This window comes from Mesoplodon densirostris, chromosome 18, assembly GCF_025265405.1.
Source record: "Mesoplodon densirostris isolate mMesDen1 chromosome 18, mMesDen1 primary haplotype, whole genome shotgun sequence".
Taxonomy (NCBI): domain Eukaryota; kingdom Metazoa; phylum Chordata; class Mammalia; order Artiodactyla; family Ziphiidae; genus Mesoplodon; species Mesoplodon densirostris.
In genome coordinates, this window is record NC_082678.1 from 36268060 (window position 1) to 36291474 (window position 23415).

Sequence of the window (23415 nt, forward strand, 5' to 3'; positions counted from 1 at the left end):
CATCATGTAACACTTGTGTTTCATCCCATTGGCCAGAACTTATTCATGCGGCCTCCCCCGCCACCTAGGAAGTGAGAAGTGTAGGCTCTACTCCAGGTGACCAACTGACCAGCTGAAAATCAGGGGCTTTAAGATGGGAATAACAGATCCCGGGGTTGGCAACTAGCTATCTCTTTGTGCTATCTCCTTGCACTTGTCTTCATTTTACAACACTGTGCCTTATTTGTGTATTTTTTTTCAATGTTTGAAGTGAAAAGTGAAACCAAAAAAAGGTTAAAAAGTTTTTAAAATATCACCATGCATTATTTGTGGATACATAAGGAAATGTCTGAATAAAAAGGAAAACAAAAACATTTTAAGTTTATAAAAATCACCACGTTATCTGTGTATTGAAAAAATGTTTGAGGACTTCCCTCGTGGTGCAGTGGTTAAGAATCCGCCTGCCAATGCAGCAGACGTGGGTCCAAGCTCTGGTCCAGGAAGATCCCACATGCCGTGGAGCAACTAAGCCCATGCACCACAACTACTGAAGCCTGCGCTCTAGAGCCTGCGAGCCACAACTACTGAAGCCTGCGTGCCTAGAGCCCGTGCTCCGCAATGAGAAGCCACCGCAGTGAGAAGCCCGTGCACCGCAACGAAGAGTAGCCCCCGCTCGCCGCAAACAGAGAAAGCCCGTGCGCAGCAACGAAGACCCAACACAGCCAAAAATAAATAAATAAATAAATTTATTATTTTTTTTTAATGTCTGAAATGAATAGGTGAGGGAAGCTGGGGTGTAGTGACTCACTGCGTCCAGAGCCGTCCCAGGGGAGCTGATTCTAGGAGAAAATAGACTGAACACCCAGGACACCGCTGCATGCAGCAGACATGATCTAACAGACTTCCTGGACGCCCCCCACCACCAAAGTGACTGTCACACCAAAGCCAGCAGCAGGCTCCAGGGTGAGCGCCAGCTCAGAGCACAGGGAATGGCAGGCATTTTCCAAAAAACTTTCTGGGCACTGGATTGGGTTGAATAGTGCCCCCCTATTCATGTCCATCTGAAACCTCAAAATGTGACGTAATTTGGAAACGGTGTCTTTGCAGGTACTTAGTTAAGATTAAGTCATGTTGGGGTAGGGGAGCCCTAAATCCAGTATGACTGGGGTACTTAGAAGAAGAGAGAGAGACACAGAGACACATACACAAAACATCCCTGTGCCAAAAAAAATAAACAAAAATAAAAAAATAAAGGACCTTCCTTGAGGCTTCAGAGGGAGAAGGACCCTGCCAACACCTTGGCTTCTGACTTGAAGCCTTCCTCACTGTGAGGGAATAAATTTCTGTTGCATTAGGCCCCCCAGTTGGAGCACTGTTTACGGCAGCCCAGGAAGCTAAGATGCTGCTCTGAGCCTGAGACACAGTTGTGAAGAAAGCTAAGATCCTGGCCTCAGAGCTCTCAGTCCAGGAGGGAGGCAGACCTGTACCAAAGCCCAGGAGGTTCTGGGGGTAAAGGGCTGAGACCCCTAACCCCTCTTCCTAACGTGGTCGGGAAGGTCCTCTCGGAGGAGGTGCCCACCCAAGGCCTGGAAAGCTGAGCTCTCCTTTGGAGGGACACTTTCCCAGGTGGTGACCAAGCTGATGCTCCTTTGCTGTCACCTCACCACCACCACCACCACCCCCAACACACATACACAATTGCAGTTAAAGCGTCACAAACCCTCAACTCTTTCTGGGTCACCACACATGCCACGCTGCTCTGTGCCTCCCCTGGTCACAGTGATTGGGCTACACGTCTGTTTCTCTCTAGGCTACAAGGACCAGGTCTTCCTGATTTTTCAATCATTCATGTTGCTTAGCAAAGTGCCTGGCATCAAATAAGCGCCCAAAGACTGTTGAAAAAAAGGAGGTTAAAAAACAAACTAGGGCTTCCCTGGTGGCGCAGTGGTTGAGAGTCTGCCTGCGGATGCAGGGGACACAGGTTCGTGCCCCGGTCCGGGAAGATCCCACATGCCACGGTGTGGCTAGGCCCGTGAGCCTGCACGTCCGGAGCCTGTGCTCTGCAATGGGAGAGGCCACAAGAGTGAGAGGCCCGCGTACTGTAAAAAAAAAAAAAAAAAAAAAAAAAAACTAAACTTGGCATGAGGGGTCCAGGAATGATGGAAATGTTCTATAATTGGTTCATGGTGGTGGATGCACAACTCTGTAAGTTTACTAAAAATCGTTGAATTGTACACATAAAAACAGATGAATTTTACAGTATGTAAATTAATACCTCAGTAATGCTGTTTTTAAAAACTCTACTTGAATGGCTAACATGGAAAAGACAGAAAGTACCCAGTGCAACTGGGCCTGTTGGGAGTGTAAATCAGCTAAACTGCGTTGGAAAGGGCATGGCAGTCAGTATCCGCTGATGCTAAAAAATCTGTACAACCTGTGTCCCAACAATCCCATTCACAGGTATACACCCAACAAAAATGTGTATGTATGTGTCTATCAAAACATATGTGAAAGGCTCCCAGCAGCATTATTTATCCATAAAGGCCCAAACCAGAAATCACCCAGATGCCCATCAGGAGTAAAGCGGACAAATGAACGCAGGAACCACAGAAACCTGGGAAGTTAGCTCTGTTCACGCAAAAATATGACTACACACGACGACGTGGAGGAAGCTCACAAGAAGCCCAAACTGTAAAGTGGCACAAGTGTAAATGACAAACTGTGAGTCAGGACGGGGAGTGGGGGAGGAGTGGCTGGGAATAAGGGGGGCTCCTGAGGTCACAGTCTGCTTCCCGAGCTGGACGCTGGCCTCGCAGCCTTGTCCAGTTTGTGAGGATTTGTCGACTGCATGATATGCTTTTCCATGTATAGTTTATAATTCACTATAAAGTGTCAACAACAAATTGGCACTTGCCATCTACCTCTACAAGGATTAAATCATGTGCTCTGCAGCTGCTGACTTTCAACACCCCCCCACCCCCCCACCCCTGGGAAGGAATTCAGGGTGGAGAGCAGAAATGAGGCCACTGTGCTCTGGGAAAAACTGGCAGAACAGGTCTTCAGAGAGTTAAATATTTTCAGGAGCAGATTTTATGAGCCCAGTTCTTGTATCTCCTCTTATCTAGAAAAGCACTAAAATCCTTCATGGTGACGACTGCCCCTCGTGACTAGCAGAAACCTGCTGCAAAATAATATGTGCTCGACTGAGTGTACGCCCCCCTTTGCCCAAATCACGTATATCCTGAACTTCCCCTCTCCCTCTTTGGAGCAGTTTCTCAGAGCTATCTGAAATGCTATCTCCCGGACTGCAGTCCTCATTTTGCCCCGCAAAAAACTTAACTTGCAAGCCTTATGTTGTGAATTTTTTTTTTTTTTTTTTTTTTTTGTGGTACGCGGGCCTCTCACTGCTTTGGCCTCTCCCGTTGAGGAGCACAGGCTCCAGACACGCAGGCTCAGCGGCCATGGCTCACGGGCCCAGTTGCTCCGCGGCATGTGGGATCTTTCCAGACCGGGGCACGAACCCGTGTCCCCTGCATCGTCAGGCGGACTCTCAACCACTGCACCACCAGGGAAGCCCTGTGAATTTTTTTAGTTGACAGTTTTTATGGCAACCACGAAGGGATCCAGAATGGACCTCTCTCCTTGGCCGGAACTCTATGAGGAAGCAGAGCCTTGGTACCAGCAGAGGCTCCCTGTGCCCATCTGCCACCTTGGAGAGTCCAGATGGATCTGGGTGAGTCTCTCCTGGTTCTCAAATCTCCCGTATTGGTTGATGATCCTGAGTTTTATTTGGGGGTGTATAGCAGGTACCTGACCCCTCCCAGTTGAAAGATACTTGGGGGGCGGTGGGTCTAGCTGAAAGATACCGGGGAGTACCCACCCCGTTGAGAGATACTGGGGTGCGGGGGGCTTGGTTGAAAGATACCAGGGTTTGCTCAGTTGTAGAAGACAGAGTGGTCTGCGCCGAGTGGTTAGGTAAGAGGCTGATCTGACGCTTTTCCTCAATTTGGCCGCCTTAATAGAGTTTGTTGGGATAAAAGTGAAGATATTACATGAGAGCTCTGCTCTGAAGAAAAGGGACAAGACTCCTCCCGGCTGGTCACGGCTTGGAGGCAGAGTCCTCATACCGTGCAGTGGTCTCATAGGGAAGCCCACTCATTAATTAAAACGTTTGCTCATCCAGGGGTCGCAGATAAGAATCGGCCATTCAGAGAGCACCTGTGGTGGTCTTAGACCACCAAAAGGAGAAACTGAGACATGTAGGAGGGCTGAAACGACTCTGGGGGGATGCCTAGAGGAGTTAAGCTCACAAGCAGCACACTGGCAGCCACACAGTTTCACGAGTAAATTTTATCCCTAACAAATTCTACTTTAAAATGGGGAATAGGGAACTTCCCTGCTGGCACAGTGGTTAAGACTCCCCACTCCCAATGCAGGGGGCTCGGGTTTCATCCCTGGTCAGGGAACTTGATCCCACATGCATGCCACAACTAAGAGTTCACATGCCACAACTAAGGAGCCGGCGAGCAGCAACTAAGGAGCCTGCTTGCCACAACTAAGACCCAGTGCAACCAAATAAATAAATAGATAAATAAAAATTTTAAATATGGGAAATAGAGCCTCTCAAACACAGAAACAAGGGGCATCAAAAAGCCAGCCTCTGGGGCTTCCCTGGTGGCGCAGTGGTTGGGAGTCCGCCTGCCGATGCAGGGGACGCGGGTTCGTGCCCCGGTCCGGGAGGATCCCACATGTCGCGGAGCGGCTGGGCCCATGAGCCATGGCTGCTGAGCCTGCGTGTCCAGAGCCTGTGCTCTGCAGCAGGAGAGGCCACAGCAGTGAGAGGCCCGCATACCACAAAAAAAAAAAAGCCAGCCTCTGGCTAACACCTCAGCCAGGTTTATACATGCAAGTACCTACATAACTGGGAAAATTATACTAAAGGAGATCTCAACATAAAATGGCCAAATTGGGGTTCTTCTGCTATCCCAAAATTGCTGTTTTGTGCACAGAATTAGAAAAAGCCGCTGTAAGATCAAACAGATTGCATGGAATGCTTACTTTGATTGGTGTCTAGAAGCTTCTAAATAGGCTGCTGGCCCTCTGTCTCTGACTCCGTCTCTCCCTCTGCTCCTCCCACGTGGCCTCTTCTATCTGAATGGTCCAGATGCCATCTCCTTTTTCTCTCCCAACTCTTCTGCCTCTTGCTGCTGCCCTCTCCCCAGCAAAGGAGGACTAAAAAATCAGAATTGATTTAGCTCCTTTTTAAAATAAATTTATTTATTTATTTATTTTTGGCTGCATTGGGTCTTTGATGCTGTGCGCGGGCTTTTCTCTAGTTGCAGCAAGTGAGGGGTACTCTTCGTTGCGGTACGTGGGCGTCTCACTGCAGTGGCTTCTCTTGTTGCGGAGCGTGGGCTCTAGGCACACAAGCTTCAGTAGTTGTGGCTCGCGGGCTCAGTAGTTGTGGCTCGCGGGCTCTAGAGTGCAGGCTCAGTAGCCGTGGCACATGGGCTTAGTTGCTCCGTGGCATGTGGGATCTTCCCGGACCAGGGCTCAAACCCATGTCCCCTGCATTGGCAGGCGGATTCTTAACCACTGCACCACCAGGGAAGCCCTACAGCTCCCTTTAAGGAGAAACTCATTACAGGGAGAGGTGAACCGTCGTTGGTGCTTACGTACACACCCTGAACCCAAGTAGAACTTAGAGTTTTGGCTAAGGAATTTCCCGATCCAAGTCAGAATTCATTGGGATTTGCTAAGGAATTTGAATTAACCATCCGGACCTACGAGCCCGGGTTTCCAGATCTATATCAATTAATACAGCTGTTGGTTTCTGAAAGCCAAGCAAGGGAATGGATAGGGAAGGCAGGATGGAAACGCCCCTTAATGGATTTTGAATCACATAGTCCAGAGGCTTGCACTGAATACAAGGAATTAGCTCAGAAATTACTCGAATTTATCCCAGAGCTTTTTCCAAAAACTGTAGACTGGACAGAGATTCAACAGTGCAAGCAAAGATCGGATGAATGAATTCTGGACTATTAGGGAAGGTTTGAGGGGAAAAAAAAAAACTTTTAAGCAACATTCTGGCTTGACACCTGAATCATTCTCTAACCACCAAGATGATCCTCTGCTTAACTCTGCCTTTTTAGAAGGCTTAGATGAGGATTTATCTACTCTAGTCAAAAACACAATCTAGGTTGGTCCATGTTACATACAAACACCTTTGATACACTGGCTGACCAACCTTTGAAGACCATTAAAAAAAAAAAAGGAAAGAAAGAAAAGGGAGTATCTACGAAAATTATGAACCTTCAACTGTGCCAATTAAGTACACAATGCCAGTCAAAGGTTAACCAACCCCTGTTTAATTCCCAACCAGTAGAGAAAGCTAGCTTGAAGGAAATAAAATCTCTTCAGAATTCTGACCCTGAGGGAATGAGTTCTACTAGGAAAACCTGATTTTCTCTCCCTGTGCCTTGAGACCAGAGCTCTCAGGATCACTTACCTTATCTAGACCGTCTCTAATTCCTGAGACTGAGGGATAAAAAGGACAAAAAAAAAAAAACTTTAAATTTTTTTCTTATTCCAAGTGTTGTTTATAAACTAGTGAGTTTTATATTGTAATATCTGATTCATGACTAAGTTTAGAAAATGCAGCTAGATTTCTTGTTGTGTCTGTCTGGATACATGATGTCTTAGTATGTGTCTTTGTCTTTGGTTAATATTGCTGTGGTTAATTTGTAAATGAGCTCTATTTAATTGGCTTAAAGAAAAGTAAGTGCTTACAAATCAAACAATCCTAAATGCAAGAGAAATTAAGCTAAATGAATTTCAGGTTCACGTGAACTGGGAAATAGTATTAAATTAATACCTGGTATTAATGTTTGTTTGTTGATCTAATTAATATAGACATGTCTTTAGAGTCATCAACATTAAGTATAATACTTTATTGTGCCTCAGTTTAGTATACGCTAAATAAAATCTTGTTATATCTGTTACAAATTTGTCAGCAAGGAAAGTAATTTGATGTGAAAAAACTTTTAAGGAAAGAAAATATAAATGAGAAAAGAGCTTTTAGATAAACTCTATTAAGAATAATTATGCTGGGCCTCCCTGGTGGCGCAAGTGGTTGAGAGTCCGCCTGCCGATGCAGGGGATACGGGTTCGTGCCCCGGTCTGGGAGGATCCCATATGCTGCGGAGCGGCTGGGCCCGTGAGCCATGGCCGCTGAGCCTGCGCGTCCGGAGCCTGTGCTCCGCAACGGGGGAGGCCACAACAGTGAGAGGCCCGCGTACAGCAAAAAAAAAAAAAAAAAAAAAAAGAATAATTATGCTTTAGGAATGTCCATCTAAAATAGTCTCTGCACCTGGTGTGATTCCGACCTGTGCACCTGTTCCCTGGAGCAGTAGTCTTTTTTCTCCGTCTGCCTTCTCTCCCACCTAAGTGCGTGCCACCAACCCATGGAAGATTCGATGGACGTGGACATGAGCCCCCTGAGGCCCCAGAACTATCTTTTCTGTTGTGAACTAAAGGCCGACAAAGATTATCACTTTAAGGTGGATCAGGATGAAAATGGGCACAGTTATCTTTAAGAACGGTCAGTTTAGGGGCTGGCGCAAAGGATGAACTGCACATTGTTGAAGCAGAGGTGATGAATTATGAAGGCAGTCCAATCAAAGTACCACTGGCAACTTTGAAAATTTCTGTGCAGCCAACGGATTCCCTTGGGGGCTTTGAAATAACACCACCTGTGGTCTGATGGTTGAAGTGTGGTTCAGGGCCTGTGCATATTAGTGGACAGCACTTAGTAGCTGCGGAGGAAGATGCAGAGTCAGAAGACAAAGAGGAGGAGGATGTGACACTCCTAAGTATATCTGGAAAGCGTTCTGCCCCTGGAAGTGGTAGCAAGCTTCCACAGAAAAAAGTAAAACTTGCTGCTGATGAAGATGAAGATGATGATGAAGATGACAATGATGATGAGGAAGCTGAAGAAAAAGCTCCAGTAAAGAAATCTGTATGAGATACTCCAGCCAAAAGTTAACAAAAATCAAACCAGAATGGAAAAGACTCAAAACCATCAACACCAAGATCAAAAGGTCAAGAATCCTTCAAAAAACAGGAAAAAACTCCTAAAACACCGAAAGGACCTAGCTCTTAGAAGACATTAAAGCAAAAATGCAAGCAAGTATAGAAAAAGGTGGTTCCCTTCCCAAAGTGGAGGCCAAATTCATCAACTATGTGAAGAACTTTTTCCGGATGACTGACCAGGAGGCTATTCAAGATCTCTGGCAGTGGAGGAAGTCTCTTTAAGAAAATAGTTTAAACAGTTTTTAAAAATTTCCCATCTTATTTCACTTCTGTAACAGTTGCTATCTGGCTGTCCTTTTTATAGTGCAGAGTGAGAACTTTCCCTACTGTGTCTCCCGGTTCCATTGCCAAGAATGTGTTGTCCAAAATGCCTGTTTAGTTTTTAAAGATGGAACTCCACCCTTTGCTTGGTTTTAAGTATGTATGGAATGTTATGATAGGACACAGTAGTAGTGGTGGTCAGACAAATAGAAATGGTAGGGAGACAAAAATATACATGTGAAATAAACTCAGGTTTTGTTTTCTGTTTTTTTTTTTCTCTCCAGGCCCGTCCATGCTCGGCCCCCCGCCCCAGATTCCACTCGCTGCTCAGAGGGATGTGGCCCCGGAGGCTTCAGGGCCCGGGGCCCATGGGCCCCTGGGCATCCCCCTGCCCGCCCCTGCGGAGCTAAGTGCAGCTCAGCCGGGGCCCTGGCCGGCCTAAACTCAGTATTTTAATTAAAAAATAAAATAAGATAAAATAGTCTCTCCAGATTCTGGTAACTTGAAATTCTAGAGCTGTGCTAAATTAAGTGACGGAAGCTTATTGAATAGCTAGCATTCCCAAATAAAATAATATACCAAAACATTAATTACTGAACATTGGCTTCCTTTTACAGAGAAACAAAAGGTATTTAGGACTATTAATGAATATGTTTGGTGTCACGTTCTCTAAAGAAAGCAAATATTTTTTAGAAAATATCACTGGTATTTATGTTCACCAATCTACAGAATTTCAATGTAAAGGACAGTTCATAATTGCTTACTTTTTAGTTTTCACAAGAAATTAAGGTTATAAGAGCTGAGGATTCTAATTTAAGCATGTAATTAAAGCTAATAGAAATAATAAAGGAAACATTTCAGTCTACAGTAGGAAAGTAGGGTGTGTGTTTCCAGTAAAGAAGGGATGAAGAATGGAATTACATTTTATTAAGGGAAGAGGAAGTAGGTCTGACTTACAGGTGGCTGTTTCTGAATGGGAAAATAAAATGATGGATACAGAAAGTAAGGAAACGTTTGTGGAAAGTGGACCCCAAGAAAAGAGTTATGTGCACGGTCAGGATTGACTAAGATTAAAATAAATTTAATTGAGTAGGGACTTCCCTGGTGGCACAGTGGTTAAGAATCCACCTGCCAATGCAGGGGACACAGGTTTGAGCCCGGGTCCGGGAAGATCCCACCTGCTGCGGAGCAGCTAAGCCCATGTGCCACAACTACTGAGCCCATGCACCGCAACTACTGAAGCCCACACGCCTAGAGCCCGTGCTCCTCAACAAGAGAAGCCACCGCAATGAGAAGCCAGCGCAGCGCAACGAAGAGTAGCCCCCGCTCGCTGCGACTAGAGAAAGCCGGCACGCAGCAATGAAGACCCAATGCAGCCAAAAATAAAAAATAAATTTATAAATTAAGTTTTAAAAATTTGAGTAGGGCTCCCCTGGTGGCACAGTGGTTGAGAGTCCGCCTGCCGATGCAGGGGACACGGGATCGTGCCCCGGTCTGGGAAGATCCCACATGCCGCAGAGCGGCTGGGCCCGTGAGCCGTGGCCGCTGAGCCTGCGCGACCGGAGCCTGCGCGACCGGAGCCTGTGCTCCGCAGCAGAAGAGGCCACAACAGTGAGAGGCCCACGTACCGCAAAAAAAAAAAAAAAAAAAAAAAGTTCAGTATGAGACTCCTTATAAAAGTTTTAGCAAAGCTAAAAGCCTGTATGATCAATGATAGTTATATAAATTATCAGGCCAAGTTTATTGAGACCAGACTTATTTTGCAAACAAACTAGTCTTAATTTGGTTATATTTGGTAAACATGAGGGTAATTTTAGAGAGAAAAGGATTATGTTTCAGTGAATATTAAGTTCCAGTTTTGTTAATGGAGGTCTGTATTTACTAAGACTCACTTCCCAGATAGTTCCTTGTTTTTACGTTATATTAATGTAACGTTTAATTGAATTGTTAAAAGGACACTCTCAGTTTGTTTCTGAAGCCTATCTCAGTAATCTACTTTTGGATGAAGATCAGATGCCCCACGACATGCAACCAGGGGATTATGCATACTGGAAAAGACATGGATTTTTTTTTGTGGTACGCGGGCCTCTCACTGTTGTGGCCTCTCCCGTTGCGGAGCACAGGCTCCGGACGCGCAGGCTCAGCGGCCATGGCTCACAGGCCCAGCCACTCCGTGGCATGTGGGATCTTCCCGGACCGGGGCACGAACCCGCGTTCCCCGCATCGGCAGGCGGACTCTCAACCACTGCGCCACCAGGGAAGCCCGAGAAGACATAGTTTAAAGGACTATCTCCAACCTAGATGGAAGGACCCTTATCAGGTACTTTTAACTAGCTCATGCACAGCGAAACTGAAGGGAACTGATTCTTGGATTAATTTCTACTCACCAAGGGCCCCTGCACTGGACTGGTCTATAGAGAGGACTGCTGACCTCAAACTCACCTTAAAATGATGCTCAAACAGAGGAAACTACACTCACAGCAGGATGATAAGACGACATCAGAAGCAGACAGATTACCCAAGATGCTGGACCTGATTCGTAGGATCATTTATAATGTTTTCTTGTCTTCCAGGACCCTTGCATATAAATCAGATGTTTTTCTGTCATGGACACGATCCTATGCTAGTTTTAAAAATCAATCCAATTGTTGGGTTTGTGGCCAATTACCTGTGTCTAGTCCTTCTGGATTACCTTGGTGGATTTCTCCACTCCAAGGCTCTAACTGGATGGCCCTTAGAACATTTATTTTCCAAGAAAGAAAGTTCAGTCCTGTTCAGGCTACTCTTGGTATTACTAGATAGGACCCCCTCACCTAGCCAATTAATAATACCTGCTCTGACCCTGGCCAAAAAAATGAATTTTCCTCTAAAGTTATTCAAGCTCAATCAGAGCAACAGCAAAATTTCAGCCAAGGAATAAAACCTCCTATAATTATGGGATGGATTTATGTGGTTAACACCAGGCTATGGTCATTTAAGTTATAAGGCCCCCTTTTATCTTGGGAACAATTAAATTATACTAAGGATAACCAGCCTAGTAACACTAGGAGGTTGGGCTGGGGGTCTTATAGACAGTGCCAATATATCATTTCCCTGAAAGATAAGGATCGGTACAGAACAGACCAAGTCAGATGACCTAAGGATATACTGGGCTGCACCTAATGGAAGTTCTTGGCTAAATTCTCACTTACGACTTGAATAATACTGCTAGCTATGTTACCTCTATTTTACCTGTTTTACAAGATTGTTGTTTCTTGCATTACCAAATGTGTGACTGAGCCACCGACAAAAATATATAGTTATGTGTGAGATCAATGATTGTACTAGCGTAACTCTAGATATGGGAAGATACAACGAGGGAATTTTTCCTGGACTATAATACATTAGTAAGACAGGTGGTCTAGAGTCTTTAGTTATTGTTTATAAGACCTAGTCCAGTAACAGCACATTGAATGACCTCTCAGCGAAATCTTCGCCAGACCTAGGAATGAGCCTTCCTAGCACTGTGGGACGAATTGGTCATGAAATGCCTCCCAAAGCATGGTCAAATTTATGACTGCAAGGGGGCCCTGTCAACTGCCATTGGCACTTGCCATCTACTTCTACAAGGATTAAATCATGTGCTCTGCAGCTGCTGACTTTCAACACCCCCTGAAAGGAGTTCAGGGTGGAGAGCAGAAATGAGGCCTCTGTGCTCTGGGAAAAACTGGCAGAACAGGCCTTCAGAGAGTTAAATATTTTCAGGAGCCGATTTTATAAGCCCAGTTCTTGTATTTCCTCTTATCTAGAAAAGCACTAAAATCCTTCATGGTGACGAATGCTCCTCGTGACTAGCAGAAACCTGCTGCAAAAAAATATGTGCTCGATTGCATGTACTCGCCCTTCACCAAAATCACCTCTATCCTGACCTTCCCCACTGCCTCTCTGGAGCAGTTTCTCAGAGCTCTCTGAAGTGCTGTCTCCCGGGCTGCAATCCTCGTTTTGCCCCAAATAAAACTGAACTCACAACTCTCACGTTGTGCATTTTTTTTTAAGTCCACAAAGTTAAAAAGCAAAACCCAAAGAACAGGCTGGAGACTGGCTTCTTGCCTCTCCATTGCCACCTGACGGCCGCTCTGTGAACTACAGCCCCAGCGGCGCGGCTCCTGACACTGCGGCTGAGCTCCAGAGAAGCAGGCTCACCAGGACTTTCAGGAGAAGAAAAGTCCAGCCAATCAGCCAAGCCCTTTCCGCGTCCAAAATTCACGTCCGGGACTCACAGGACAAAAAAGCGCTCAGAACCAGCAAGGACGCTAACGGCCTCTGAAGTGGGCTGGACCAGGTCACCAACCAGGCACCCCCATCTCCGGTCTCGTCTCTCACAGACGCCAGAACCGCAACCCCAGAGTCACCTGGCTCCGAGGCTTCGCCTTCGCCGGGTCGATGCGGTCGCGGACTCACCTCAGGGCCAGGTGTGGAGCATATGACTCGGGGGGGGGGGCAGTCAGGGCCGACGTTCCCTGATTGGTTCAGGGGTGGGCATGTGACTAAGCGTGGCCAGTCAGAGCAAGCCTTGGGACTATCACTGAGCATGCTGGGGCAAAGGCTGCTGCACGGAAGCAGCAGCCTCGGGAGCTGGTAGTTGGCGCGCAGAGTGTGGTTCTGCAAAGGGACGCAACCCCAAGGTGCAGCAGCCAAGTGATGGAACCAGAGCGATGGGGCCTGGCCGCATGCTTTGATCCCTGGGTCCAAGCCTGCCTGACACGGCACTACTTGGTTATGTGGAAAAGTTTCTCTTTTTTTTTCTGTGCCTGAAGGAAGGCAACAGAAAGTCTAATGGCATGTGCTTCCAGAAGAATAAGTACTTGGATTGGAGGGAGCGATGGTAGTCAGGAGATGGGGGCGGGGCGCTGTGCGAAAGGGGGGAGATCTGTGCGATGACTTGAGAGCAGGGAGCTTTAAACAGGCAGAATCAACTCACCAGTAAACCACACAGGAAATGAAAGCAGGAGGTGAACACCTCCATTTTAAATTTTATTTCTTTTGATTTCCTGTAATAAAAATTTTCAAGCACTGAAGCACTGGAAGAATAGTTTGATTAACTCATTACCTAGATTCAACAAGTGTCAGCCTTTTGTCATATTTACGTTAACTTTTTTCTTCAGCCACTTCAAAAGAAGGCGCAGACATCATGACTAGAGGGAGAACTTTCACAGCTAAATGTGAATCCCTCCTCCAGCCTCAAGAATTGACTTGTGGTCTGCACTTGGATGAGGTTCCTGCAGGACCTGTGTGTGCTCTTAAACTGACCAAAGGCCACCCCTTGGCTTGCTGTCCTTAGCTGTCCTGGCACAACTTGAAATGTATGGGCTGTAGCTCTGCTGGAGAATGCAAGTGGCCTCTTACCTTCACAGGCCCACGGGACCAGCCCCATGGGACCAGTGGCTCCTCTGCTGAAATCCCCTGGGACTAGAACCTGCCCCATATGCAGGGATCAGGGAGATGGAGAGCTGTATGAAGTACTGCTGTGCTTCCTGTTCCACATCCTTTCTAAGTCAGCTAGGTGCTGTGTGAGCATTGTATAGTGTGACTTTGATTGTCAGCCCTAAACCAAACCCACTGCTGAGATCTCGCGTGAGTTTCACCTCTAAGTACTTAGGCATGCGTCTCTTAAACATAAGGATATCCTACACAGCGAAAGAGGCATTATCACATGCAAGAAAATTTAAAATTCTAAAATGCCACCTCACATCCAGTCTATTTTCAAGTTTCCTCAACTGTACCCAAAGTATTCATTATAGCTGCTGTTTATTTATTTATTTTTTTTTTTATTTTTTGCGGTACGCGGGCCTCTCACTGCTGTGGCCTCTCCAGTTGCAGAGCACAGGCTCCGGACGCACAGGCTGAGGAAATTGAGGCTCAGGGAGGTGAAGTGACATTGCCCAAAGTGACAGGCCAGTAAAGACTTGAACCCAGACATTTGTAACTCCAGACATCAAAGTCCACAGTCGCGGGCTTCCCTGGTGGCTCAGTGGTTGAGAGTCCGCCTGCCAATGCAGGAAACAAGGGTTCAAGCCTTGGTCTGGGAAGATCCCACATGCCGCGGAGCAACTAAGCCCGTGTGCCACAACCACTGAGCCTACGCTCTAGAGCTGGAGAGCCAGAACTATTGAGCCAGCATGCGTAAAGCCCGTGCTCCGCAACATAGAAGCCACCGCAATGAGAAGCCCGCGCACCACAAGGAAGAGTAGCCCCCACTCACCGCAACTAGAGAAAGTCCGCGCGCAGCAACGAAGACCCAACGCAACCAAAAATAAATTTGTTTAAAAAAAAAAAGCCCGCACTCGGGCTCTCGAGTCTCAGCCCTACCGCTCCCCGCCCCTCTCCCCGCCCCTCTCCCAGCCTGGTCCAACCCCTCCAGTCAGCCCCGCCCCACCCATGGCCTCGCCCCGCCCATGGCCCCGCCCCTCGTCCGGCCTGGAGTATTCCGGCTAGACTCGAAGGCCCCGCCCCTCCCCTCTATGGGCCCCTTCCCTGCCCCGCCCCTCACGCGGATGGTCCCTACCGAGGCCCCGCCTCACGTGGCCCCGCCCCCTTGAGCGGCCCCGCCCACAGGTCTCGCAGTCGCTGCGGACGCAGTTCTCGGATTGGCGTCGCCATTTTGCTCTTGGAGAGGCTACCTGTGCTCCGGCGCTTTCCTCATTCGGCAGCGGAGGCTGCGGCGGGGCCGGGGCTGGGGTCGGGGCCAGGTAGGCGGGCGGGAGCCGGCGATGGTGGTGGCGCGGCCGGCGGGCCGGCCCTGCGGGGCACAGGTGCAGGGGCGGGGGACTCGACGGGGACCCGGCCGCGCGCAGCCCTCAGCCCGGTCCGGTTCGTCGGGGTCCGCGGGCCTGGCGCGCGGCCCTTTCGGCGGGTACGGGACCTGCGGCTGCGGGCGGAAGCCCAGCCTCACGCGCAGACTGACATCCCTGGCGGTGCTGGGCTGGCCTTGGCGGCGCGGGCCTTTCTGTTGCCCCGCGGAGCTTGAGTGAGGGCAAGGATGTAGCTCTAAGGCTTTCTTCTGCGTTGAAATGGTTTCCATCAGTATTGCACAGTGATGATACCGATTTTCCCCATCTTTTATTAATATTGACGCGGTTTGGGTGTTTAGCTTTTGCAAGGAATGGGAAATTCAGGATGGGGATTTAGGGTGTGAGAAAATGTGATTTATAATGTTTAAAACTGTTCCATGCACAAATATAAGTGATTCACCCACATTATTGAACCCCACGAAGTCCTACCCTTCTTGTCCGTATTCCTGTCCCGACCTCGTCTGTACCGTTATTTCCCAGGTTGGGTTGGAGGAGATGCAGTTCTGTTCTTACTTAACGTAAGCACTTTCGTACCGTCCCGGATATTTACCGTTTTTATTGTATTGAATGTACATTCAGAGTTTTACTTAATTACCCCATTATGTAACTTATGCATATGTTCAGTGTTCCTCCTCTTAGAAAAAACATGCAGTGACCGTCATTGAGCTTTTTCTTTCTTTCCGTAGGATAAATTCTTCAAAGGGGAAATACTGAATCAGAGTTATGTGTTCTTTCTTTGACACGTGATATAAATTGTTTTCCAAACAAGGCTTTTTTACTACGCACATTTTTCTAAATCTGGGTGTTTGTCGGGCTTGCCCCCTGAAATGCGGGGTGTCGGGTCACTCTCCGTGGTGTTGGGAGACAGGCTGAAGCTGAGCTGGTGTCTGCTGCTTCCGGGTGGGCAGCCTTGATGAGGTGTCTTCATCTTCAAGCGTCACTTATCCCGTGTCTCAAAGGGGACTTGTAGTACCTGCTTTATTGAGTTGTCATAAGAATTCAGAGCACTCAGAAAATGGTATTTAGCCGAAAGAAAACATTCTGATGAAGAGATAGCCAGGTGCCTGGGGTCATAGAGTCCTGGAGGATTAATTACATCTAGGCTTCACCCTTCTAATTCTCTTCAATACTGACCCCAAAAAGCAAATTTTCCTTGAGTGAGGTACATCACTAATAAAAATAATAATTCTTTATACTTTCTGACACCTTATAGTTTGCAGACTTCTTTCAACTCCATGTGTTAATCATTGCAACTCAGTGAGGTCAGGCTTTATTCAACAGACATTTGTTAAGCCTCTCCCTCTGCCAGGTACTATTCTAGGCCCTGGGTGTACAGCAGAGAAAATAATAGTGGAAAAAATCTCTGCTGTCCTGGACCTTAAATTCTGGTGAGGCACTGTGACTCCAGCCATATTTAGATGGGAGGTATTTACACAGCAGACGCACTAGATGGAAAGCAACACACTTTGATGCCAGCCTTGCTCATCTGAGATGTGCATGAGTCGTTTTGAAATGACTGCCAGCACTCGCAAAGCGAGTGGTCTTTCAGACTGGTTTCCTTCATGAGACTTAACAGATTGCCCAGTCTCAATCAAAGAGGAATATGATTTGCTTTTCGTAAGGTTCTGAGATTCTCTGAAAAGGCTGTGGTTTCATGTGTTGTATATAATTCTCACACATTCTAGAGTGAATTTAGGATAAATGTAAAAGCAACTGTAGTTTATGGGGGGAAAATGGGAATGTTCTCTTTACTCTCCATTTCACACTATAGCCTTGTAGTAATGAGCCTTCTGCCAGCCCCATCCTGGTGATTATCTTGTTTATGAAGATAATCTTTAATACTCTTTTCTTAAAGCTTGGTAAAGAGCACAACTTGAATTTCCAATAAGAAAAGGAGAACTGAAACTAGCAGTGGCCTGAGAACTAAAACTAGCAACTAGTTTTATTGTTTGACCGACTTGTGAGATGGGTAGTCACAGAACATGACTATACTGATAACTGTTTACAAAGGGTCTCCCAGCCTGTGCCTTTTTTTTTTTTTTTTTTTTTCTCGGTACGAGGGCCTCTCACTGCTGTGGCCTCTCCCGTTGCGGAGCACAGGCTCCCGACGCGCAGGCTCAGCGGCCATGGCCCACGGGCCCAGGCGCTCCGCGGCATGTGGGATCCTCCGGGGCCGGGGCACGAACCCGCGTCCCCAGCATCGGCAGGCGGACTCACAACCACTGTGCCACCAGGGAAGCCCGCCTGTGCCATTTTGAGGTCTTAGGTTAGGTTTCCATTATTGAAACCTGGTATCTGGAGACGGAAACCCTAGAGACCATAGTCAGTGATGAAGGACATTTAAACCATGACCATTAATGAAAGGTTCCAGGAAAAGAGAATACACAGAGGCAAGAGAGCCATCTTGAGATAGGTTGAGGGCTGCCCTGGGGAGAAGGAATTTGGGGTTTCCCATAAATCTTCAAAGGAAGGACAAGGCTCAGGAGGGGGAGGCTGCTGGGAGAGGAATCTGCGTGTTCTAAGGAAGAATTTGGAATGGCTGGACCCTCAGGATGTGGGCATCAGGCCCGGGGCTGTTCAGGTATCTGGAGTGGCTCCTTGGTGGCAGTCCTAGAGATGGACTGAGTTACTTCCAAGATCTCTTCCTTCCCCTCAGATAGTTTGATTCTCAGTGTTCCACGTCCTCTCAAGAACACTGTTGTCCTTTAAGAAGCTTCTTATTTGAAGGTTAGGGGATGTAAAAAAGTGGCCATTCCATGCATATTATGTACTCGTTCCGTAGGTAACCAAAATATTAACAAGTTGACTCATCAGAGGCTTCCGTTTACCATGCGTATCCTGTATGTGGGGCACTGTGTTAAGTGCTGTACAGGAACTCATCTTACAGTGACCCTGTACGGTCAGTATTCCTATTCGCAGTTGCATGGATGAGGGGGCGGAAGCTGAGAGTGACTAATTTACGCGAGGCCTCACAGTGAGTTAAGGGGAAGTAGGAGCTAAGATGCAAACCTGGCTTTGACTCCAAAGCCTGTATTCATGACTACAGGAGAATGAGTTTTATTTTTGTTGTGGTTTCCTTTTCCAGACTCTGTTCCTAAACACAGGCATAGAAGAGTTGAGAGGTGGTGTTAGAAGACACCTAGGATCTCCTCCGATTCTGAGTGTTGATGGTTAAATATTATTTCTTTCCTTTGTGCCAGTCACCCTGCCCCACGCTGTGCTGTGAAGCTGGCTCGGCACACTTTTTCTGTAGAGGGCCAGGTAATGTTTTAGGCTTTGCAGCCCATACTTAACTCTACCACTGCATCCACAGACAACTTGTAGACAGTGAGCATGGCTGTGTTCCAGTACAGTTTTATTTACAGAAATAACCTGTTTTGGCCCGTGGGCTGTACTTGGCCAATCCCTGCTCCAAAGCCACTTTCCACGGTACACACCAGTGGTCCTTCTTGGTCTCCTTAGGCCTTTGGCCAGCTGTTTATACATTTCTGTTTGTAATTCATAGGCTTTAGGTCAGGTGCATTGGGGTGGCCTGTGTTTCCCATTGAGGGATGCCTCTGAAGAGGAAATGTGCTCTAGCCTGCGTGGGGGACCGTGAGTGACCCACCTTATGACCCACTGGCCCCCACTGGCAGTTACTGCAGAGAGAGACACACACACATGCATAAGGAGGCCTCTTTGGGTTGGTGACCTGCTAAGTGTGGCGTGCCTGCACCAGGGAGCACTGGTGGCAGTTAAAAAGGCCATGATGACTCTATACTTTCTACCTGGGATCTGAAAATATATTGCCTTTTTTTTTTTTTAATTAATTAATTTATTTACTTCTGGCTGCGTTGGGTCTTCGTCACTGCACGCGGGCTTTCTCTAGTTGCCGCGAGCGGGGGCTACTCCTCACTGTGGTGCGGGAGTTTCTCTTGTTGTGGAGCACGGGCTCTAGGCGCGTGGGCTTCAGTAGTTGTGGCTCGCGGGCTCTAGAGTGCAGGCTCAGTAGTTGTGGCGCCCAGGCTTAGTTGCTCCGTGGCATGTGGGATCTTCCCGGACCAGGGCTCGAACCCGTGTGCCCTACATTGGCAGGCAGATTCTTAACCACTGCGCCACCAGGGAAGTCCCTATATTGCTTTTTAAAAAAGCAGATTATAGGTAGATTTGTATGATGATCCCTTTTCACGTTAGAAATGAATTTTTATATGTATTTTTTATGGGATCACATGTGTGAACGTGTAACAGCCTGATGGTGTCTCTTTCAAACTAATAATAAGAACTGTCAGGTCCAAGGACGTGGGTGAGAAGGAGCCTGGGATCGGAGCTAGTGACGTTAGCCTTAACTCTCATGTTTCAGTTTCTTTTACAAGGAGAATGTATTTGTTTCTTACTTGTGTAATTAAAATTTAAGAATAACAAATAAGATAATTGGCTTCAGCCTTTTGCTCCTGTCCACCAGCCTTCCCAGAGCCACGCACATAAACATATGACTGGGGAAGTGCAGTGGGCTTGCTGGGAAGGTGCCTCTGTCTCCGAAGGCCTAGTGGGTTGTGCTCCTGCATCTAACCCGTGCCTGCCTTTCTCCATAAGGACGCTCAGCCCAGAGAGTGCCCAGAGGAGGAGGAGAGCATGGGGGGTTCTGATGACCTGCAGGCCAGGCTCTGTCTGTCGGTGCCCTGCTGCTGGTCAGTTGCGTGGCTGAGTTACTTTCCTTCAAGGTTATTGTTACCTGGTCAACCTTGTGTTCTAGTTGAGGAAAAATGCAGATGACAAGCTGAGACTTAGACAGGACCTGGGGCAGCTGCAAGGCCAGGGGGAGGTTTCATGGTGAACAGGCATTACAGGGAAAGCTGGGCATGGACGGGTTTTTTATTCGTTGTTTAAGGATCAGTCAGTCCTTGTCCTTGCTAATGGCTTTGCCATTTTTCTGTGTGTTAATCCAGGAGGAATTTTGTTGTCAGAGACTAAAAGGAGGTTGTCGTAATTGACTTTAAGCAGCAAACAGTAAAACACTGAGCTCTTCAGCTCCACCTTTCTTGTAAGTTTATCATTTATTCCCAGTGGTCATGAAAATAATTGAGTCATATGATAGCATCTTTCCATAAATTTGGAACCCTAAAACTCAAATAGACTTTCTATTTGTCTATATACACGTTTAATATAAAAGACTCCATCATGGTAAAAACTAATTTCCTTCAGCTTAAGTCACTTGCTATTAAAAAATTTTCAGGTGTATTTCATATCATATGACAGTTCTTAATATATTTTGTATCTTTCCAGGCTCTGAGAATTGGAAAACCAAGAAGGTTTTGATGTTTTGTGTGGCGCCACCTGAATCAGAAGCCAAGATGAACATAACCAAAGGGGGTCTGGTGTTGTTTTCGGCAAATTCTAATTCATCATGTATGGAACTTTCAAAGAAAATCGCTGAGTGAGTATAATCATAGTATTAAAATCTGTACTCATTATGTGGTGTTTTACATTTGATAAACGGATTGGCACTGATTGTTAAATTTGAAAGCAGATATTTTATAGTTAATCTGCTCATCATCTGTGTATTAAAGGCTCACCTTCTTGTAAACTGTTGTCACTCCTACACGTTCATTCAGCAGACATTTATTGAGTGACTCCTGAGTGCCAGAGATTGTGTTAGGTGCTACATATGTATAGAATTACTTGGGTATAAAGAACAATGAAGGGTATATACTATATGGAGATAGTTTATAGATTACAGTTCAGTATAATTTTAGTTATTTATTAAATAAATATTGAACTCCTACTGTGTACCAGACCTTGATCTAGATGCTGGGGAGTAACAGTGAACAAGCCATTCAGAACCCTTCCTTCCTTAGTAGAGGGGCCAGGCAAGAAGCAAGTCAGCAAAACAAACAAGATCACTTCAGATGGTGGTAAACGTGGGGAGAACAGAGAGGCAAGGGCAGGTTGTTCTGCCTTAGTGCTCACGTGCCTTTAAACCCTGGGGATGGAATGTGAATTGAGAAACCTGAATAGACACCAAGTGAAGGTCTGGGGCAGCGCCCTCCAGGCAGAGGGAACAGCAGGAATGTGGCTGGAGGGCAGGGAGCCCAGGTCGGAGAACCAGGACCCTGGAGAACCAGGACAGGGTTGAGAGGCCTTCTTGGGTTGGCATGTGATGGGTTAGGTGACCGAACAATTCTACGTCCACTTTCAATCTCGTAATAGGAATACCTCTATTTTTAAAAATTTGTTTTATTTTTATCAATTTCTAAATCATCCTTGATAGTAAAGATGTTGCATCTGTTCTATTACTTTTTCAGCATTTTCCATCTTTCTCTTCTCTAGGCGGCTGGGGGTGGAGATGGGCAAAGTGCAAGTTTACCAGGAGCCTGACAGAGGTGAGTGATCCTGTGCTTTCGTGACGGTGGCCTTTTTGTGGTACATGCTGTGCTGGCCCAGTCCTTCATCCTCCATAGCTGAAACAGTCGGCCTCAGTGTCCAGTTAGTTCTGCCAGCAGGAAGACAGGCAGGCAATGGGGGCGAGCGCAGTGTTCCTGCTCCCGCTAATACCAGCTCGGTAGAGAATTCTGGGGCAGTCACATCTGGGGCCTTAAAGTCTAGTCCTTAGACGTCATCCAATAACAGCTGCGTGGGTGCGTGAACAAGCTGTTCAACTGAAGGAAGCATTGGCTCAGCGCTTGGTTGAATACGTCCCCTTAGGCGGGGTGCATATGCCCTGTGTAGCCACGGTATCGGGTAGTGGGTATTCTTTACGCCAACCTGCACTGCCTTGGGCTAGACTCCATGATGTCATGTCAGGAAGTGCTTTTTGCTAACTGATTTATGATGTTGTATAAACACCTCAAGTTGTGAAAATCACGTGTTATTTAGCCTTTGTACTTTCTGTAGAAATGGCAGATGTTTGAAATTATTCTAGCAGGAGCGACAGATGACCTGCATAGGTGTGAGAGTCAGACAACTTCTCCTTGGCAAGTTATTTTAGGTGTCTAAACTGCAAATAATTCGGGCTGTTCTGAGGATTAAGTGGGATAATTTGTGTGCCTAACACAGTTTTTGGCACATAGTAGGCACTCAGTAAATACTGGTTCCCTCTCCTTTTCCACTGCAGGATTTTGTCTAATACTTAAATATTAGAGAACTTACAAGACACTTAGATGAAAAGGCACAAATTTGCTCTTCCCCTATTTATTTCTCCATTACTGCCTCCTGTTCCCTATCTCCCAAGTTCCCCCATGTGGCTTCAGTGGGAAAAAAGTATAATTGAGGGAAATATACAGGGAGTTTGGAGAAGATTTTGCTGCTAAAGGGAATTGAATGAAGTCCTTGGTCTAGTGTAGAAGGGGGTCTGAGGGAGGCTGGTGGCGGAAGACTCAGGAGGAGCCTGTCCACCCTCCGGGTTCATGAACGAGGGGAAGGAAGGAGGGAACTAACGTCTCTAGAGTCCTTACCATTACCAGGTACTGAGGAACTGAGTTCAGGGGTGACGTTAGGAACGAGGCCCCAGAGGGGACAGAGTCGGGATTCAAAGCTCAATCTCCCTGTCTCTAAAGCTCATTTTCTTTCCATGGTACCACACTTTTTTGTAAACATATACTCTATTTTTTCCAACATTTCTAATGAAAATGTTCAAACCTATAAAAAATGTGAAAGAGTAGTGCCATGAATACCCATATGAATGAGTACCACCCAGATTCAGCAGGTAACACTTTGCTGTATAAATGTGTGTTTGTGGGACCATTTGGACCTGAGTTGCAGACATTGACACTTAACCCCTGAATACTTGACCATGTGTCTCCGAAGGAGGACCTTTTCCCATGTAGATACTCTACCATTGTCACATTAAAGAGATTAATGATAATTCTCTATCATCTAATAACTAATGTACGGTCTAATTTTCCTAGTTGTCCTAGCTGTTTTTTGTTTTTATAAATTTATTTATTTGTTTTTTTATTTTTGGCTGCATTGGGTCTTTGTTGCGGTGCGCGGGCTTCTCATTGTGGTGGCTTCTCTTGTTGCGGAGCAAGGCTCTAGGCACGTGGGCTCAGTAGTTGTGGCTTGCAGGTTCTAGAAGCACAGGCTCAGTAGTTGTGACACGTGGGCACAGTAGTTGTGGCTTGCGGGCTCTAGAGCACAGGCTCAGTAGTTGTGGCGCACGGGCTTAGTTGCTCCATGGCATGTGGGATCTTCCCGGACCAGGGCTCGAACCCGTGTCCCCTGCATTGGCAGGTGGATTCTTAACCACTGAGCCACCAGGGAAGTCCCTTTTGTTTGT

At 46.8% G+C, this 23415-nt stretch overlaps 2 protein-coding genes and 1 pseudogene across 7 annotated transcripts in view; 2 read left to right on the forward strand and 1 right to left on the reverse strand.

Moving 5' to 3' along the window:
• SHMT1 (serine hydroxymethyltransferase 1) overlaps window positions 1-14629 on the reverse strand; it is a 62876-nt gene extending 48247 nt beyond the window's left edge. Inside the window, exon 1 of one of the 3 annotated variants that reach the window (XM_060081961.1) lies at window positions 14573-14629. The gene's annotated coding sequence lies outside the window, so the exon portion shown is untranslated. Of the gene's footprint in view, window positions 1-12513; window positions 12530-12722; window positions 12785-14572 lie in introns of those variants that run through there. The other 2 variants (XM_060081960.1, XM_060081962.1) reach the window with 2 other exon arrangements.
• LOC132478343 (nucleophosmin-like) lies at window positions 7431-8345 on the forward strand (annotated as a pseudogene).
• A 331-nt stretch (window positions 14630-14960) lies between the features above and the next one.
• Window positions 14961-23415, forward strand: part of PRPSAP2 (phosphoribosyl pyrophosphate synthetase associated protein 2) — a 39558-nt gene continuing 31103 nt past the window's right edge. For 2 of the 4 annotated variants that reach the window (XM_060080836.1, XM_060080837.1), the window contains exons 1-4: window positions 14977-15059; window positions 20087-20181; window positions 20424-20574; window positions 21468-21520. In XM_060080836.1, the coding sequence (XP_059936819.1) occupies window positions 20456-20574; window positions 21468-21520 (172 nt within the window). In that variant the 5' untranslated portion in view covers window positions 14977-15059; window positions 20087-20181; window positions 20424-20455. Of the gene's footprint in view, window positions 15060-20086; window positions 20182-20423; window positions 20575-21467; window positions 21521-23415 lie in introns of those variants that run through there. The other 2 variants (XM_060080838.1, XM_060080835.1) reach the window with 2 other exon arrangements.